We start from the raw sequence: 18,924 nt of genomic DNA on the forward strand, positions 1-18,924 counted from the left end.
TTTCCACCCGTCCCTTCTGGGGCAGCGTGTGTTTTCATGGCCCTTCACTGACTGATCCCATGTTCATCTCACCGACTGCCTCAGAGGCCTCGGAGCCGGGGGCGGGGCAGCCATAGCAACAGGCAGCGTCCAGTGCCCACTCGGGCACACAGGGCCCTTGAGGCAGCTGCTGGCAGCAGGAGGCGTCTAGCAGGTGGGCAGAGGGACTCAGGCTTGAGGCCACGGGGAGGATTAAAAATAAAATCGCCTCTGCTCCCTGGAAGCTGAGGCCTCTGTACTTGGAGTTGGAGGATGACAGACACAGGAGGAGGGAGAATCTGCTAGCACCAAACTCCCCTCTACCTGGTCATGTGTGGGAGCAGGGCCTCACGTGTGGGACACTATCATTCACATTCAAATGATCATTATTATCACACAGGGCCGTGAGCTAAAACCATACTTCTGTCATTCTTTGGCTCTAAGAAAATGAAAAAGGGAAGTAACTCCCATTTACTGAGCACCTGTTATATACCAGATCATTTTACATGCATTAGCGTGCCATCCTCATGCTGGCCTCAGGAGGTGAGAACCCCTATTCTCATTTTTCCAAAGTAAGTGTGTGTGTGTGTGTGTGTGTGTGTGTGTGTCTGTGTGTTTTGGTTTTGGGGTTTTTTTTTGAGACAGGGTCTTGGAACCCCTATTCTAATTTTTCCAAAGTGTGTGTGTGTGTGTGTGTGTGTGTGTGTATTTTGGTTTTGGGTTTTTGTTTTGTTTTGTTTTGTTTTTTGAGTCAGGGTCTTGCTATTTGCCCAGGCTGGAGTGCAGTGTCATTGATCATGGCTCACTGCAGCCTTGTCCTGCTGGGCTTAAGCGATTCTCCCACCTCAGCCACTGGAGTAGTTGGGACCACAGGCGCGCACCACCACACTTAGCTAAGTTTTTAAATTTTTTGTAGAGAAGAGGTCTCATTATTTTGCCCAGGCTGATCTCGAACTCCTGGACTCAAGTGATACTCCCACCTCGGCCTCCCTAAGTGCTGGGATTACAGGCATGAACCACTGGGCACAGCCCCAAAGTGTTTATGAAAGGGAGTGGCAGGGTCAGACCTGCGCTCCAGAGAGCTCATACTAGCCTTCCTGAGGGGTGTGAGTGGGTGAGGCAGAGGTGGAAAGGCCGGGAGCCTGCTTAGTGAGCTGCTGAGACAGACAGGAAATAAAGGGGCCTGGAGTGGGACTGCGGTAGCCTGCATGCTGGCCCCAAGCCGCACCTGGTGGGTGGACCCAGGGCCCCAAGGAATCCCGCACGTTGCTGGCTGGGTGGATGGCGGTGCTCTTGCTGAGGCAGGAGACCCTGCCCAGGAGCAAGCACAAGGTGCTGGGAGAAGATGCCACGGTCTGTCTGTGTCAGGCGAGGCACATCCAAGATGCCTGGGGCTCACGCAAGGGCTGGACGGAGAGATCCAGGGCTCAGAAGAGAGATCCGGGCCCGAGACGCAGATGCAGAAACACATGGTGAAAACACTCATCCAACACACCCACGTTTTTCCTCCATAGGTGCCAGTGACACTGTGGGAAGATGCCTGGCTTCCCAAGCACACCTCAGACGCTGGCCCCCGATCAATGCCTGTGGTCCTTGAAAGCAGATGGCCAGATGCCCTGCCTGAAAACTCCCACATGGCAAGTGGTAGATGTCACAAGCCACAGAGCACCCCCCGCCCACAAGATCCCCCAGCCTGCCTGTGGGAGGGAATATCCCATTCTGGTGCTTTTGATCTCTTCCTGCAAATATGCAGCTCAGGCGACCTGGGAATATTCCCCCACAGTGAACCTGAATTGATGCTCACCAAATTAGATCAATTCCAGCCGGAGCCTGGAGCCTGTGATTATCACCCTCTCACCGCGCTCTTTTCCTTGCTGGGCTGCGTGTTGGATTTCCAAAAGGCTTGTAATCAACAGCAGAGAGAGCTATGTATAGCCCACTCCCCGCGCTGGCGAAGCCCGGGAAGGCCACTGTTTGAGGTTAGGCTTGAGTCAACTTGTACCATGTACTTGGGAGCCATTCAAAAGAGGCGGTGCACACACAAATCATGATGGGGCTAATCAGAAGTTTGGGTATTTAGTGGGATATGTACACAGCAATCATTGTTGGAAGCGCCCTTCTCCCACAGAGGCCATTATCCCGGAGCGGGGTGCTGTTTGCCTGGTTTTGTCTGGGCCACAATTTGCATTCACTTGATGGATTGTCAGGGTCGGGGGTCTCCTCCTTGGGAAACAGTGGAGTGGCTGCTCAGCACACTCTTAAGAGGAAGGGGAGCGCTAATACCAGCGTTTGCCCAGGTCCTTGAGAGGGCCCGGGGATCCTAACGCAGTGCTAGATCAATATGACAGGCGCTAAGAAGCTTGGGACATGCATTCACAAACCCCTTTTATTGCTCCACTCCAAGCCAGGGAGAGGGGAGCCACAGCTTGGGCACAGCTAGCAGGACCTGGCCGACAGGCTCTTGTTTGTTTTCCCGGCTGCGGTGGCCTGCGGTTCAGTTCAAGTTTGCCAAAGTGATTTGGAGTGGCCTTCCCCAGCTGAGCCTTGCGTGGGACCTGTTAAGCCCCTGCTCTGTCACCTGCCTTCTTTCTGTCTGGCTGGATGCCGAAAAGAAACCTCCAGAGGGAGAAGGGAGTCAGGGAGGGGTAGAAGGGAGGCCTGTTTTGCCCGCTGGGGCAAGGGCAGCTGTTTCTCTGGGGGTAAACACTCTTAGTTGCCAAAATGCCCTACAGTTTAGTGATGTTGCTTTCTCGTTTGGCAAGGCGAGAGGTGTTTTTGTTTTATTTTTGGTATTTTCCTGGGACATCTGCGACACCTGTTGACTCCATGAGTTCTCTCAATCTCATCGTCGCCGAGCATTAGGAACAAAGCCCAAGGGTTCCAAATTCTCTCCTTTTGAACAGCACCGCCATCACCTTTATCTTCTTAATTTTCATGGTGTTTTTTTCTCTTCAGACAGGAGAGACCCTGTGCAGTGTGATTCAGGGGAGGCTGGGCACCAGTGAGAGACACACAGGCCATGAGGGCCACGTTCCCTAACAAACCCAGTGTTTGGTGTCGACAGGGCCTGCTAGGTTGTGTGTGGTTTGGGGTCGACAGGGCCTGCTAGGGTGTGGTGGGTGGGGAGATTGTTGAGTTTTTTTTATTGCAACCAGTCTTCAGAGCAATCAGGGATTTTCTTTTCTTTCTTCGTTCAGAAGCGTGTGAGGAAAGCTGACTAGCATCGACAATGCCAGGTTTCCTCTGTTGGGCCTTCTATTCAGGGTCGCTGCTTGCATGTTCCAGTTCTGGGTCAGGACTCGTGGCCAGCGTTGGCTGACATCTCAGTAGCAAGTCTTTTTTCCAGGAGAACCCAACACTTCAAAGGCTTATCAGTTAGTGGTGACTTCGTGTTTCTAGTTCTCCATGTTGATGGCTAAAATGGAGACAGTTGAGTTGTCCCCAAGAGGGGACCAAGTCTTTCCTTTTCCCTGGGGGTGGGGAGGGTAGAGTGAAGGAGGCCCAGGCTAGACGGCCGTGAGGACTCTGTCCAGAAAGGGCCCCTCCAGCAAGGGTGATGGGTTGGGCGCTGCAGGACCGCGGAGAAACAGAACGCATCTTTATCTGGTCCTCCGAAAGAAGTGCGGTGGCCATAGTCTCCTCTTTTAGCCCTTTTCTGCCCCTGTGTCTCAGAAAAGTCTTGAAAGGGCTGGAAGTTCTGTGGGTGATGTTAGCTTGCTGAGATGCTCGAGGAAACTCAAATGGCTCTTTCTTTGTATCACGTCTTTCCTGTCAACTCATACCCCACCTTGAGCCAGCCCTCAGAAGATGGTTGCAAGAGACACACCTTGGGTGGTAAAGGTGGAGAAAGAATGCTTTCCAGTTCAGACAGTCAGCTCCTCCATCGAGGAAGGATGAGAAATCACAGCCTTCAGGATCCCAGGCCAGGCACAGGACTCTTAGACTTGATACCATAAGCATGATTCATAAAAGGAATGATTGACACATTGGACCTCGCCAAAATCAAAAATTTTGCTCTTTGAAAGACCCTGTTGAGAGGGTGAAGAGACAGGCTGCAGAATGGGAGAAAATATTTGCAAACCTCATACCTGACAAGGGACTAGTACATAGAATATGTACTCAAAACTCAACAGTAAAAAAGAAACAATATAATTAGAAAATGGGCAAAAAACAGAAAGAGACCTTTCACAAAAGAGGATTATATAAATGGCCAATAAGCGCATGAAAAGGTGTTCAACTTCACTAGCCATTAGGGAAATGCTAATTACAACTGAGCGAGGTATTATACACACATCAGAATGGTTAAAAGAAAAAATATTCATAATGAGAATGCAGAGAAACAGGAGCACTCACACATAGCCGGTGGGAATGTAAGACGGTACAGCCTCTCTAGAAAACAGTCTGGAAGCTTATTATAAAGGTAAACGTACTGCATAGGACCCAACAGTTACACACTTGGGCATTTATTCCAGAGAAGTGAAAATTTATATTCACACAAAAACCTGTACACAAATATTTATAACAGTTTTATTTGTGATGTCCCCAAACTGGAAACAGCCCAGATGTCTTTTCATGGTCGAGTGGTTAGACAAACTGTGGCACATTCATACCAGGGAATACTACTCAGCAGTGAAAATGGACAAACCGTAGATGCCTGTACCAATTTGGCTGAATCTTCAGGGAATTATGCTAAGTGCAAAAGCCAATCCCAAAAGGTTACCAACTATATGTTTCCATTTATGTAACATGTTTGATGTGATGAAATTTTAGAAATGGAGAACAGATCAATGGTTTCCAGGGTTTAATGACAGTAGGGGTGAGGGAGAGGAGGGCAGCAGAAGGGTGCTCATCGTGACAGAACTGTTTAGTATCCTGACTGAGGTGGTAGATATTGAATCTGTACCTTTAATGAAATTGCGTAAAACTAAATGCACACACATTCACATATATATACACATAAAACTAAATGCATACACATTCACATACATACATACATACATGCGTGCAAGTAAAACTGAGGAAATTAGAACAAGGCAAATGCATTGTATCACTATCAGTATCCTGATTCTGATATTGCACTGTAGCTTTGCAAGACATGATTGGGGAAATCTAGGTAAATCATACACAGGATGTCTTCCTGTTACTTCTTACAGCTGCATTTGAATCTCAAATTAACGAAAAATAAACAAGGTAATTAATATATGCAATGCGAATTACGTCACGTGTCTTCACTAGCTTGTCCTCAAGTAAGCAAGCCGTGCTGTTTCCCAAGGGGCTGGGCCTCCTTCGGGACATCTATGCTTACCTGGAGGCTGGTGGGCTATAGCGAGGTGGGGGCACGGGTCCCCCCAAAGCTTGGCTTTGTGAAGCTGGTACCCAGGTAGTGGGGAGGAGAGAGGATGTGTGTCCTCCAGTTCTCCTTCAGTCATTTTCACCTCTTGGAGTTTGCATCTTGGGGATGGCTTCTCCTAATGCCTTCCCAGGACTGTGTTCATTTGTTCATTCATTCATTCATCAGTCCATTTGTCAGCAGGGATTTCTTGAGGACCCACTGGGCACCAGATGTGGAGCCCACAGAAATGAAAAGATGGACCTTTCAGCATCAGGGAGCTGATGGCTGGTGGGGAGCAGGCAGTGGCTTGAATGCCACACAGGAAGGTGCTATGGGAGAGTAGCAGGCATCCCTCACCCAGGAGTGGGTGCACTGGGCGGGGTGTCTGGTGGATAAAGAAGAAATCGGGGAGCCTTGCTGGAGGTGATGGTGCTTGTGTTGCCTGTTGAACAAGTGGGTATAGGCAGAGAAGGAATTTCTTGAGAGGCAGTGTTGCCTAGTGGTTAAGAGTTGGCTGCCTGGGTTTGAATTTGGTCTCTGTTTAACTTCTCTTCTTCAGTTTTCTTTTCCATGAAATGAAGGCAAAAAGGGACCCTACCTTATAGGCATCGTAATGTGGATCAAACCAGTTCACATTTTTCAGGACCTGGCCCATGGTGAATGCTGGGTAAGTGTTTGATAAATTAAATCACACAAATAGATGAACGGGCGTACAGAATGTGATTGAAGCCTGGGCTATGCTGGGAGAAATCAGAGCTGGAGTACAGGCTGTGAAGGGAAGGGGGAGCAGCAAAGGGCAGGGCCTGGCTTTCCCCTGGATGCTTATGGGCGCCTCTCCTCTGGGGAGCCGGCTATGCTCCTGGCTCCAGTAGAGTGGAGGGCACCACACATGCTTTCTTTACAGGGGAAGGCGCTGTTCCCTTCTCTTCCTTACTTGCCCTTTCCATGCACCCTGACCCCACTGAAAAAGCAGCAGAGAGGGGCTTTGCACACCAGGCTGTCCTCATTTACTCAGTCCAGATACCTGGGAGATTGTGAGAAGCTGGATGCACCTTCCTGGACCAGCGACCCCTCTTTCCACTGCACTCCAGGTGTGACCAATGCCAGTCTTCACTGAGCACAGTGGGTGAAGCCCCCTTCCCATCCCACCCCACCCTGCACCTTGTGACCTCCTGCTTGGCTCTGCGGATTGTGGTCACCACCTTGGACTACTTAACCCCAGCACTTTGGACAAAGCTTGACATCTGATCAGGTGCTCATTAAAAGCACTGTCCCATTGTCGGGCCCCCATCCACCTCTCTCCCCCGTCAGCCAGGGAAGGGAAGATTTGGTCTTTTTGCTCACGTGACAGAGATGTCCCCACCTTTTTGACCTGTTGAAGGTTCTTCTGGGCCACAAGAGAAACGTTTGTTTCATGAGAGGTTTCTGCAGGTGGTGGGCCTGAGCCGCCTGCTCTGGGAGGACTGAGGTTTGGGCTGAGGAACCACGTGGTCATTCGGTGGTTGATGTGGAGTTGGAAGCCCTTGTGGGACCTTGGGCAGGGCACAGGCCTCTGTTTGCCCCTTGGAAAAGTGGGTGCATAAATCCTGCTCTGTGCATAAATCCTGTCCCAGCTAGCCAGGGGCTGCAGAGGGGAGAGTTCTGGTGCTGGCCCGGTACCAGCTTGGATGGTTAGTGTTTGTGGCAGGAGCCATCATGCCCTGCCTCTCCTGCCGCCACCTCCTAACCACTTTACTGGATCCTTCACCTGCGTGTTTGTGCCTGAGGGGCTTTTTCTTGCTGCTGTGCTGGTGGCAGTTCAGGGTGCCAGGAAATTAACACTGATAATCAATAACCCTACTTAACAAATGTCTATGGCAGAACTGGTGTGTAAATACCCCAGCTCCCTCACCCCTCAGCTGGGTCTACTCTGGTTCTCAGAAGTTCTGTGTGGAGCTCAGCTGCACTTGCCCAGAGTGGTAGGGGGTGTGCCATTGTCCCTGATTCACCACCTTCAGTGTCTCTTCCTGATGTCCTCAGGTGCCCTGTCATCTCCAAAATAAACCACTTGCACTCACATCCTTGTCTCAGGTTCTGCCCCTAAGAGACCCAAACCCAATGGGGTTGTTGCCACTTTTCTGATAGATGCTGTGGATTTGAAGTCAGGAAGGATAGACCACCGCTAACCCGAGGAGTGACCACCAGTGTGATATGTGGGCCATGACCCCTGCCTGGCAGAGCTCCTGCCCCCAGCGTGCATAGTTATGAGTTATTTGACTAAGGCATCTTGCCACAGCCTTCTCAAATATCTCAGCAGCTCAGCCTGTCCTCTGTAGTTTGGGAGGAAGGCTGAATGGCCAGGAATAGCTGGGGCTTCTATTTCTTGTTTCCTATTTTAGTTTTTGTCCTTGTTGTTGGATGACGTGGAGGGAGAAGGATGGGCTCAAGGTGAATAACCAAGCCCAGCCCCTGAAGGGAGAGTTCTTTTCAAACCCTGGTGGCCCCTGCCCGCCCCTGCCCCGGCATCCCCTCCCCCACCTGGGGTATGTGTGTGGCTCTGGCACAATTAAGATTCTTGCTGGGTGCCCCCAGCCCCCGCTGGCCCCGCTGCTGAGCCTGTCTTGAAGGATCTTCTGAGAACGGACTCCTTTTCTGGGAGCGTTTATAAGAGATTTCTCATGGCTCAGTTCCCCTATAGAAAACCAGGAATTGTAAGTCTTACATAGCTCAAGAAAGAAAGTGATGGGAGTGAGTCAGAGCCGGCCAAGAATGAGTGAACAGGGTTGGTGGCAGTGTCTCAGGAGGAATTACCAAAAAAGAAATGAAAGGAAAAAAGAAGAAAGAAAAAAAAAGGAAAAAGAAAAGCAAAACCAAGTTCCCCCCAACCCCCCACAAAACAGAAAAAAAGATAAACTTTTAGCAAACTAATGTGGACAGGGGGCCTCTGAACTCCCTGGCAAAGCAGTTGGGCGAGGAAGCGGATGGTTTTCTGGGTCTTCGAGTGCATTCTGCCTCCTTAGTCCAGGCCTTTGTGGACCTGGTCTGGGGGAATATTTAGCAAAGCTGTTTATTTTGCATAAACCCGAGTAATGACCCAGCCTGAGGGGAGGGAATTGTGTGGGGCTGACAGCAGCGTGATTTAAGGGGGAGCCACCTGACCCCTGCCCCTCCCAACGTCCCCTGCAGAATAAACTCGCTTTCTTCCCAGCCCGCTGCATGTTAATCACTGCCGAAGGCTGAGGCCCGAGAGGCCTATTGTGGGGACAGTCGGGTCCTCCTGGGGCTTTGTGGCAGCTCCAGCTGAGTTCCTTTCTCTCTGCTACTCACTCTGACTTGCCGGAAAGGCCCCAGTCTCACCCTGGAGCTCAGCTTGCTTTCCTGGTTCTTCCCAAGCAATTGTCCGTCTCTCAGATCTGTGCACTTTTTGAAAGCAAAACTCATTAGTATATTTTTTAAATGTGTTTTTGTGACAGATGTCCCTTAGAAAGGACACCCCTTAGAAAGGATAGCTGCCTGGGGCCCGCGTAGCTGATAGCTGCCTGGGACCGGCGTGGCTCTGCTGACTCAGGCTGGGTTTCAGCTACGCCTCTGGGGGACTTTAGCCTTGAGTATACGCAGCCTGGGAGTCTCCAGTGCTCAAGAGTGCCTGCTCTGTTCCCTCCTGAGCATTCTGTTCCCTTCTCACTCTCTTTCTAGAGCGCCAGTGTGGGATCAGTTCTTACTGCCAGGGGTGGGGGCTAATCTGTGTCTTGTGTCCTTGAGGACCACAAATGAAGACATGCATTAACCCTGGGGGGGTACCAGTGATTTCAAACCCCCCCCATAAATCCCCCCACTTCCATTTTACCTCTTTCCTCCCATATGGTTTTCTTTTCTTTTTTTCTTTTTTTGAGACAGAGTTTTGCCCTTGTTGCCCAGGCTGGAGCGCAGTGGCGCGATCTTGGCTCACTGCAACCTCTGCCTTCTGGTTTCAAGCGATTCTCCTGCCTCAGCCTCCCGAGTAGCTGGGACTACAGGCGCCTGCCACCAAGCCCGGCTAATTTTTGTATTTTTAGTAAAGGCAGGGTTTCACCATGTTGGCCAGGCTTGTCTTGAACTCCTGACCTCGTGATCTGCCCGCCTCAGCTTCCCAAAGTTCTGGGATTACAGGTGTGAGCCACCGTACCCGGCCCAGTATGGTTTTCTTTCTAGTGCCTCAATGGGTGCCTCCTTGAGGACCTGGCCGATGGGGAGGGGAGGGGAGGGGAGGGGCTCCCCAGTGGAGGCTTGGGCCACCAGGCTGTGGACACTGCATGGACCTCAGCCATCCCTGCAGGCTGGCCTGGCTTCCCTCTGTGTCAGCCTTTCCAGCGTTTGCAGCCAGCAATTCTCTCCTTGGAAACTGGGAGGGAAAAGAAAACAACAACAATGAAAAAAACACAACAAAACTAAACGTGTGAACTTGGCTGTAAGTATGGAGCAGAAAAGTTTTGCTTGGATGTGGCACTGAGGAACTGATGGAAGGAACAGTCCTTTGTTAGAAGGGGAGGAAGGGGAAGTGAAGTAGTCTCTCCTTAGAATTGGGGTGAATTGTTATGAATAAAAAATACATACTTCTCAGGGCTGGATGCAGTGGCTCACACCTGTAATCCCAGCACTTTGGGAGGCCAAGGCAGGCAAATCACCTGAGGTCAGGAGTTCGAGACCAACCTGGCCAACATGGTGAAACGCCATCTCTACTAAAAATACAAAAAGTAGCTGGGCATGGTGACATGGGCCTGTAATCCCAGCTGCTCGGGAGGCTGAGGCAGGAGAATTGCTTGAACCTGGGAGGTGAAGGCTACAATGAACTGAGATTGCACCACTGCACTCCAGCCTGGGTGACAGAGCGAGACTCCGTCACAAAAAACAAAAACAGAAACAATAACAAAAACAAAAACATGCTTCTCAGTAAGTTTCCCTGGGAAGATGGGCCTCAGGGAAGCTAGTGGGCCCGGAACCCAGAGACACTTCGTCTGGTCACTGGTCTCCCCTCGTCTTGTAATCCCTTCCTTGCCTCTTTTTAAAAGGAAAGGTTTGAGCCCACTGTGGTTGCTATGGTTTTCTAACCAACACCTTGATATTTGCAAAGGGCTCTGAAGTCATTAGAGCTATTTCTTGCTCATCACCTCCTGGTGAGACAGATGTGACTCTCCCCTCCCATTTTATGGGTGAGGAAACTGAGATTGGAGAAGGCAGACAAGGGCCAGGGTGTCCTGGAGCTGTGTGAAGGTTCTAGGGTTGTGGTTCATCAAGCCAACAGTTAGAACTGTCATAGTTTTCCTGTCCCTCTCTGTCCCTGAGTGATCTTGGGCAGGTTGGTTCTCACCTGCCTTGTTGGTCTGTGGATCTCATAGCATTAAGTGTGGCTCAGATTTCTCCCTCCCTTCTTTCCCCCACCCTCTCTCCGCCCCACCCTGAGGTCAGCCTGAAGGCAGCCCCCTAACCCTACCCCAGGCCTAGTGGGAGACTCAGACACACCAGGGGTGTGGGTAGGCGAGGGCCATGACCCCAGAAGGCTGTTTGGGGTCCAGAGGGAGCCCAGAGGGGCCCCGTCTTCCCTGCCTGAGGCAGGGTGGGATCCAGCATGTCTCAGAGATATGAGTATTAGCCAGGCCCACCAAGCTGGGGTGGGGGGGTATTGACAGTAATAAGGAGGTGGTTTCTGTTCTGAAGGGTGAAACTCTGAAGGCCCTAGTGCTGGTGTGGTGGTAACAGCGGTAAAAATTTTAGCACCACCAACAACTGGCATTTTGTTTTGAAGGTGGAAGTGTCAACAGGTCTCTACCATGGCTTCCTTTGAAAAACACACATACACACACACACACACACACATACACCCACCCACCCCACACTCACACACACCCATACACACACACACACACACACACACACACACACACACAGAGCCTTCTTCGGAGGCCTTGGCCCTTTTTCTCAAGGAATCCCCAGCTTGGGCGTTAATCCCTCAAGAGTCACCAAGAGTTAACTCTTGAGAAGCTCGTTTATTCATTTTTACCCTATGTAGTTCTACAGGCAGCCTCCAAAAATGCATAGTGTGTAACAGGGCTGAACAAAAAGTGGAGGAGATCAGGGGAAAGAAAAAAAGGGGATCGTGAAATAGAAATTAACAAGTTGAAGTTGAGGCCAGTGCTTGCCTAGGGGCAGGGGAGGAACGTGTCCACCTCTGTCCCAGGTGGCCTGTGTGAGGGAGAGGGGCCGGGGGAAGAGATTCCTGCCCTGTTCCCCGTGGGGCTGCCTGCGGGCACATGCCTCTCCCCAGCACCACCGCCACTGACACGCTCCAGCCGCCACGCCCTCTCCATCACAAATGTGGCCACAGCTCCTGATCTTGTCCGGGTCAGCCTCAGAAGTAGCAAACTCCCCGTGTTGACTTCCTGTTAGGGGAACGAGGATTCCATCCTTTGAGTCCTAAACCTCTGAAACAGCATGGGCCCCTGCTCCCTGGCTCTGCCCAGAGTTGTCAGAGATTCAGAGAATCATCTCTCAGTTTTGCTCAAGAGCCTGAACGCTACCGCTTTCCTACTAAAGGCTAAAAATAAATTTTGAAGCAGTAAAGGTGATCACAGTAGAGACAGTTCTCCACTTACAGTGGCTCGACTTTACTGTGGGTTTACCGGGGCATGGTAAGTTGAGGAGTGAATGTGTTACTTTGTAAGGAGGGCAAAGATTGTAGGCACAGGGTTTTTGGAGGCCAGGGGATTGATTCTGTTGGGTTTCTAGTCTCCTCTGGATGACATCACCAACCTGAAATCCCTTACCTGTGTCATAACAAAGGACACTTTGTGTAATTTTCTTAGATACTCACATCTTCACCACTCTATTCTGGAAAAAAATACCCATTTAGGCTTTGCCGTTAACATGTCTGATCTCAGAAAGGCCTGAAGATCTCTTAGAGACTCAGTTTCCCTTTCTGTACAATGAGTGGGTTTGACTGATACTCATGCTGAGCTGGTATCTTCTATCCTGTATTTATATAACATGGTCACCTCTTTAAGGTGCTAACATTTTATGAGACCTCTTTAAGGTGCTAAAGTCTCAAGATATCATCCAGTAACTCTACCCCATGAAGGGACATTTTATTACTCATTAGACATCAGTGTCATGTTCAGCAAGTCTTGTCTTGATGCTGACCCTTGGGAACTGCACCTTTCTGCTTTCCACCGTTCAGAGGAGTTGATACACTGTGATTTTCAGTGAAGGGGGACCACAGGTCCCCTTCACCTGTGGTCTTTTCTTGTTGCTGTTTTGTGGAGTGGTTTCCATCCACCCCCTACTCCCTCCAAATTAGGGTTAAAACGCAATGGCGTAAGGCACTGATATAGATTAAAACACACACACACACACACACACACACACACACACACACACACACACACACAAAATGATTGTCATAAAGAAAATCATTCCAGTCCTGTGAGTTTGGGATTATATTTTCCCCAGACATTTACTGTGTTTATAGAGAAAAATAAATATCTCTGTAAACATGTGTTGTATTTACAGTGAAAATAAATATCTAAATAAATATTAAGCTTTTAAAATTGGAGCACTCGCAGAAGGAAATGCAAATGGATGTGAGCGAGGGCTGCCTCACTTGGGGCGTGCATGCCTGGATTCGCACTGAATTGGGGTGCATTTGTCTTTCTTTCCAGCTCGGAGTGCAGAGCCATGCTTCAGGGAGGGGAAATGAACATTTATGGAGCACCCACTATGGGCTCGACACTTTACAAAGAGAGCTTCATTTTATCACCACCCGGCCCTGGGTGGCAAGGAGTATCTGTGTTACTTTGTAAAGAGGGCAAAGACTGTGGGCACAGTGTTTTCGGAGGATTCTGTTGGTTTCTAGTCTCCTCTGGATGACATCACCAATCTGAAGTCCCTTGCTTGTATCATAACAAAGTGTCCTTTGTTATTTTCTCAGATAGAGAAAATAGATGAGGAAACTGCAGCTCAGAGAGGTGAAGCAACTTGTCCAAAATGACACAGTTACCAGTTGGGGTAGCTGGATGTTGTTCTCACCCAGAATCAAAGAGCAAGTTATGGAACAAATCTGTACATGGCTGCTGGTGCTAAGCCTTTTCTAAATCCAGGACCAGGGTTAGAAAAGCCAGGAGCTATGGCAATTGTCAGCACCTGGCACCTCCAGACACAGAAACGAAAGGGTCTGCGGTGGAGTCCTTTTTCCTCTACTCCCTCCGGGAGGGCCTGGCTGCTCACGCATTTACGCCTCTCTCCAAACACTGGGTCCTTCACTGGAAACTCCTCTGAAGGACAGCAAGCCTCCTGCACCCCGCCAGGACAGCTCTTTCCTGGAGATCAATCTGCAGAGAGCAGGCTCATTGTGAGCCAGGCTGCAGCTGGGCCTCATCTGTGCATTTGTGTTTTACAAGCAGGCGTCTTGGTGGGAGATGGGTTTTGCAGATCAGTGTAATATAGAAGCAAACACTTGAGGATGGGAGGGAGAGCACATTTCTCACTTTAGGGATTTGCTTCCAGGACTTCCTTTTTTGGAAGTATGTTCTTTTTCTCTCTCATACACACTTGTGTGTACACACACACATACACACACACACACACATGCACACACATTCCACCCCACAGCCTGTTCCTCAGGCTGCAGCTTCCCCAAGGAAGGTGAGTGCCCCGAGCCTGCCCCTAGCTGAGCCTGCGGAAGGCCATCAGCCAGTCTTGTCTGGGTCGAAAAGGTCTCGTTGGCTGTGTGATGCAACTTGCAGTGAACTGAGGGTGACTGTGGGAGTCACAGCAGCGTCTCAGAAGGCCCTGTTCAGCCCTGTCTGGGACCTGTATATAACGGAACTCAGTCTCACCTCTGCAGAATAGGCATGGTGGTGCCCATCTTCCTCTTTCTTGTGGCTACTCTGAGGGTTAAGTGAAGTCACCGATGAAAATACGCTTTAGAAATGAGGTTTGTACAGCGAGTGTAAAGGCAGGCTGTTTTTCTTACTGGTGTCCAAGCCAGGTGTGGACCTGCAGTAAAATGCGAATGACCCTGCATGTGGACAGGGGCCATTATGACAGTGAGCTTTGTTAGGATTGCTGCATCACCCACAAGCCTGTTACTGCTGAGCCCCAACTCCAGCTTCTGATTCCAAGGGCCTGGGAAGGTGCGGAGGATTTGCGTCTCTAGCAGGCTCCCAGGACATGCAGAGGCTGCCAGCCGGGGGCCACACTGGGAACTGCTGGGGAAAGTTTGCTTTACTTTGAGTTCTGAGGCAGGCAAGGCAGAAGAGGCAGAATCTCCTGGGGGTGGGCGGGGGGGGAGGTGGTTACAAAATGAGGCCCCAGCTTGTTTGCAGCCCCCATTGCCTCTTGAATGGTGGATATCCTGGCTGCCTTGCTCTTTTCCCTTCCGGCTCTTTCTTGTTCCTTCTTTAACAGAATATATCCCTTAAACCAGTGCTTCCCAAACTTCAGCGTGCAAAAGAATCAGCCCAGGATCCTGCTAAACTGCCAGCTTCTGAATCCACAGGTCCAGGGTGGGGTCTGGGAGTCTTCATTTTAAACACACACCAGGTGATGGTCACTGCTGCAGCTGCTGAGGAGCAAGGACCAAAACAGGCAGTTTCCAAATAGTAAAGTCACTTCTGTTTTGCAAACTCAAATGGCATTTTCTCCATGAAGCTCTCATTACCTAGCTTGGTGACCCTGTGCATAGGATCTGAGAACTCGCTCCCTTGGTTTCCCTTCTGCACCCTAGCGACGTTAACCCTTGGCCCTATGAGGGTTGTGTGGAAGAAACAAGATGAGGGGGCAACACCCAGTTCCTTTTAGGCTCTAGATAAACATTATTTGCTGTCTTCCTCTGTCTTTTACTTTCACAGCCCCTGGGTAAAATAGACAAGGGATGTGCGTGGAGACGGATATTGTATCCAAAAATCGGAGGTCAGTGATGTTGAGCGGTTTGCTCAGGATGGTAGAGGCGGCTCTGGAGGTGGCCCCACATCTGCTGACTTCCATGTTCAGGTTCAGAGTTGTGGGTTCAGATTTCAGAATGCGGATCCAACAGAGAATCTATCTGGTCACTCACTTTCCTTTGCACTTTTCAAGAATTCGATCCTTTTTCTTTTTAAGAGGGAGAGCAGAGCCCTTTTGGCTGGCAGGTGTAAATCTTCGCTTTGGGGTTTGTTTGTACCAGGGTATGTTCTTTCTCACACACCCACATACTTACCCTCGCCCCCACTTGCATAGGTAAACAGCTTTTAAATGTGTATTTTCTTTCAAAATAAAGCCACTTAAGCTTTACCAAAATGCACTGCTGACATGGAATTCACATTTGGCAAACCCCTGCCATCCGTGTTTTACTGAGTGCAGACTATTGTAAATTAAGGGAAGTCACTGTGTGTGTGTTTTTTTCTTCCAGACTGTTATGGAAGCAGAGCTGGTCCTAAGTAAAAGATAAATTATGGCGGGATCTAAAGAGGCATCATTTAAAAAGTGTCAGGATACAATTGGGTTCTTAAAAACCATGCAGAGCTGCTAAATTCACATGAAAATTGAGTGGAGCTGGATTGCCTGGGGTGACAGCGTCCTTGGCATTGATTTATCCCATCTGTTTGGCCGGCCCATATGACTTGAGGCCTCTGGTGGAGAGGCGGCTTCCGCTGGGCCGGTGCTGCTCCGTGGCCTCTGCAGGTCTTCCTGGCCCCAGCCCCCAGCCAGGCCACTGGGGAGCATGAACAGGTCCAGGGGTCTTCATAGACCACTAGGAGAAAGACACCAATGAAAGGCAACATCCACGGAGTGCACATCCTGTTTCTTATTATTTGTGATAGAATCCTTGCAATATCATCTTAAAGAATGATTCTGGACTGAATCTAACCACTTCCCCCTTGTTGAGCTTTTAGATTAGATTACCTACAATTGTTTGGTATTAGAAGTTCTGCTGTGATTAAAATCTCTGTTCCAGTGCTGTTTACCACTTAGATTTTTACCCTGGAGTAGATTAAGGAGGTGAGATTACTGACAAAGAGTAACTGTTTCCAGCAAGGTTCTTCACAACACTCTTTTCAGCATTGGGTATTCTCATTTTTAAACATATACTTGTAATTTTTTAGGTAGAAAATCGTATTAATGTGCAGGAAATTCAGATTTTTTGTGCCTTTTTTTTAATAAAAAGAGTGTTGTGGAGACTCAATTTGGCAGTAGCGTGCTGGAGCCAGCTCATACCAGCTAACACCAGCTTGTGAGAGCTGGTTCTATGCATCTCTCCCAAACTATATGCTCAGTGTCTTCTCCTTGGTACCTTGAAATCAGCCACAGTGAGAGCATTTACACCATGGAAATTGGCACATGCTACAAGCCATTGACACCCACCCCCCCCACCCCCACCCCCTTGCCCCATTGCTTCCCCCAAAAGCTGGTTGTTAACATTTGTCAGCACACCACTGCAGCTATTTAACAACCAGCTATAGAGGACTTGCTGGGAAAACACACAATAATAAGAAAAGCCTAGGGTCCAGTGAGAGAAGAAGCAATGGTGGTTAATATTATAATAATTGACACTCTGTGGCCAAGGGCTGTATCTTTGCAGTACTCATCGGGTGTAGTGGGAGGGGAAGCAGTCCCTTCAAGGTTTGAGTATTTCAGGAAGGCTTTGCAGGAGAATTAGAGCTCAAGCCAGATTCCCCAGTGTGCAAAATAAGGAGGGAAGGGGGAGTGAAGGCTGGAGGTATGGTGTGCTCATGGGGGTGTCAGGAGGCACTCATTCCTTGTTGTAGGTGATGGCCAAAATAAAAATTCCAGCTGGTGCTGTGAACCTGAACTTTGACATTAGCCAGAGCCCTCCAGAGGCTGTGCTGCCCCTCGCCGGGTCCCTCCTGGGTGATGGCCATGATAGCAGGATGCTGTGCACCTCCTGTTCCTGGCATCTGGTTCCTATTTTATTAGAGGTTGGAGTTCACCCTCAGCAATCTACAGCATGCATGCATTTCAAAGGAAATTCTTAATTAGTCCCCAAGCCTGGGCTTCTTTAGGCTCCCAAGGAGAAATGAATTTTGTTGCCTTGATGGATTGGGGAGGACAGGTGGAGCTCTCAAGTATGTTTGTAAGTTGCAGAAGTTGTTCATTTGGAGACTGTGGGTGTAATAAATGGTATGAGCTGAGGCAGGAGAGGGAAGTGAGACTCAAGTGATGAATGGCAGAGGGGGCATTTATTGAAGCCAGTTCTCCATGGCAGGATTTGGGGCCAGACAACATGGGGGAATAAACTTTTTTTAATGCAATTCAGGGCCGGGCGCAGTGGGTCATTCCTGTAATCCCAACACTTTGGGAGGCTGAGGCAGGTGGATTACTTGAGGTCAGGAGTTCGAGACCAGCCTGGACAACATGGTGAAACACGATCTCTAGTAAAAATACAAAAATTAGCCGGGCACAGTGGCAGGCACTTAGAAGAATTGCTTGAACACAGGAGGCGAAGGTTGCAGTGAGCTGAGATCACGCCACTACACTCAGGCTTGGGCAACAGAGTGAGACTCCATCTCAAAAAAAAAAAAATTGCAATTCAGACAGTTTCTTTAAACAGTCCACCAGCCTCTTGATTGTGGGTTCTGGGTGCTAGTGACCCTCCCCCTGAGAGCCCCCAGGCAGGCCTGGGCCTCACTGAGAGAGACAGAGTCCCACTGTCAGTTCTGACTGACTGTCCCCAGGACCCTCAGCCTTAGATCCCTGGACTTTGGCATAACCACAGGCAGGTTGGCTAAGGATGCCTGAGAAAAAATAGCCAGGCTCTTGGAGTCAGACTTAGCTCACTGGTCCTTTATTTCACATCCTGCCTTCATTTCCAGAGCGAGTACTGTGCAAGGTGGGTGAGTCTCTGTCCACTTGAGATGCAGGGAGACCTACACAACACACAGTAACATCTGGGTGGTGACAGCCAAGTGACAAGCAGCCTTCCCAAACCCCTTTGTGCTTCCTGCCCTTGGCTGCTGCTGTTCTGCCCCTCTTTCCTGCTGAGCCCAGATGTGTTCCTCCCCAAGGATCCAGCGGGATGAAGACCAAGAACTTATGAAGAGGGCGGGTGACTGTGGTGACTTCACATGGGCCAAGAAACTCAGGGGTTCATTGCTGCAGGTGGGCTTTCAGGAAGGGGAGATTGGAGAGGGGCAGGTGGGCAGTGCAGAGTATTGGGGGAATATAACAAGCATAGAGTGTGATCCAAGGGTGGGGAGGGGGCTGTCCCCCCCCCAGCTCACCTCATCCCCAGGCATGTGTTTATCCCATGAGGACAGCCATGGGCAGTGGGCATGTATCTAGAAATGGTGCCAAGAGTGACTGGGAGGATGGAGACCCCTAAGTTCTGGAACATTCTAGGCCCTTCTAGAAAGAGCATTTGGAACACCAAGCAGTATCCTTACCTGTAGGACACTGAGATGGCTGAATCAGTTACTGTAGGTAAAATCATTCATGGATTTATTCATTCACTCATTCTTCATTCCTTGAGCATGAACCTGTGCCTGCTGTGGGGCAGCCTAGGACCAGTCTTCACCCAGATGCTCGTTCTAAACTCTGCCTGCTCTGGTGGGAAGGCAGGGCCCTGG

At 49.8% G+C, this 18,924-nt stretch overlaps 1 protein-coding gene across 7 annotated transcripts in view; it reads left to right on the top strand.

The window, feature by feature from the left end:
• GLI2 (GLI family zinc finger 2) overlaps nucleotides 1-18,924 on the top strand; it is a 257,069-nt gene that overhangs the window by 150,217 nt on the left and 87,928 nt on the right. For 2 of the 7 annotated variants that reach the window (XM_055380536.2, XM_063694726.1), the window contains exon 1: nucleotides 5,274-6,017. The exons of the other annotated variants lie outside the window; for them this stretch is intronic. In XM_055380536.2, the coding sequence (XP_055236511.1) occupies nucleotides 6,011-6,017 (7 nt within the window). In that variant the 5' untranslated portion in view covers nucleotides 5,274-6,010. Of the gene's footprint in view, nucleotides 1-5,273; nucleotides 6,018-18,924 lie in introns of those variants that run through there. 7 annotated transcript variants of the gene reach the window in all.

This window comes from Gorilla gorilla, chromosome 11, assembly GCF_029281585.2.
Source record: "Gorilla gorilla gorilla isolate KB3781 chromosome 11, NHGRI_mGorGor1-v2.1_pri, whole genome shotgun sequence".
Classification (NCBI taxonomy): Eukaryota; Metazoa; Chordata; class Mammalia; order Primates; family Hominidae; genus Gorilla; species Gorilla gorilla.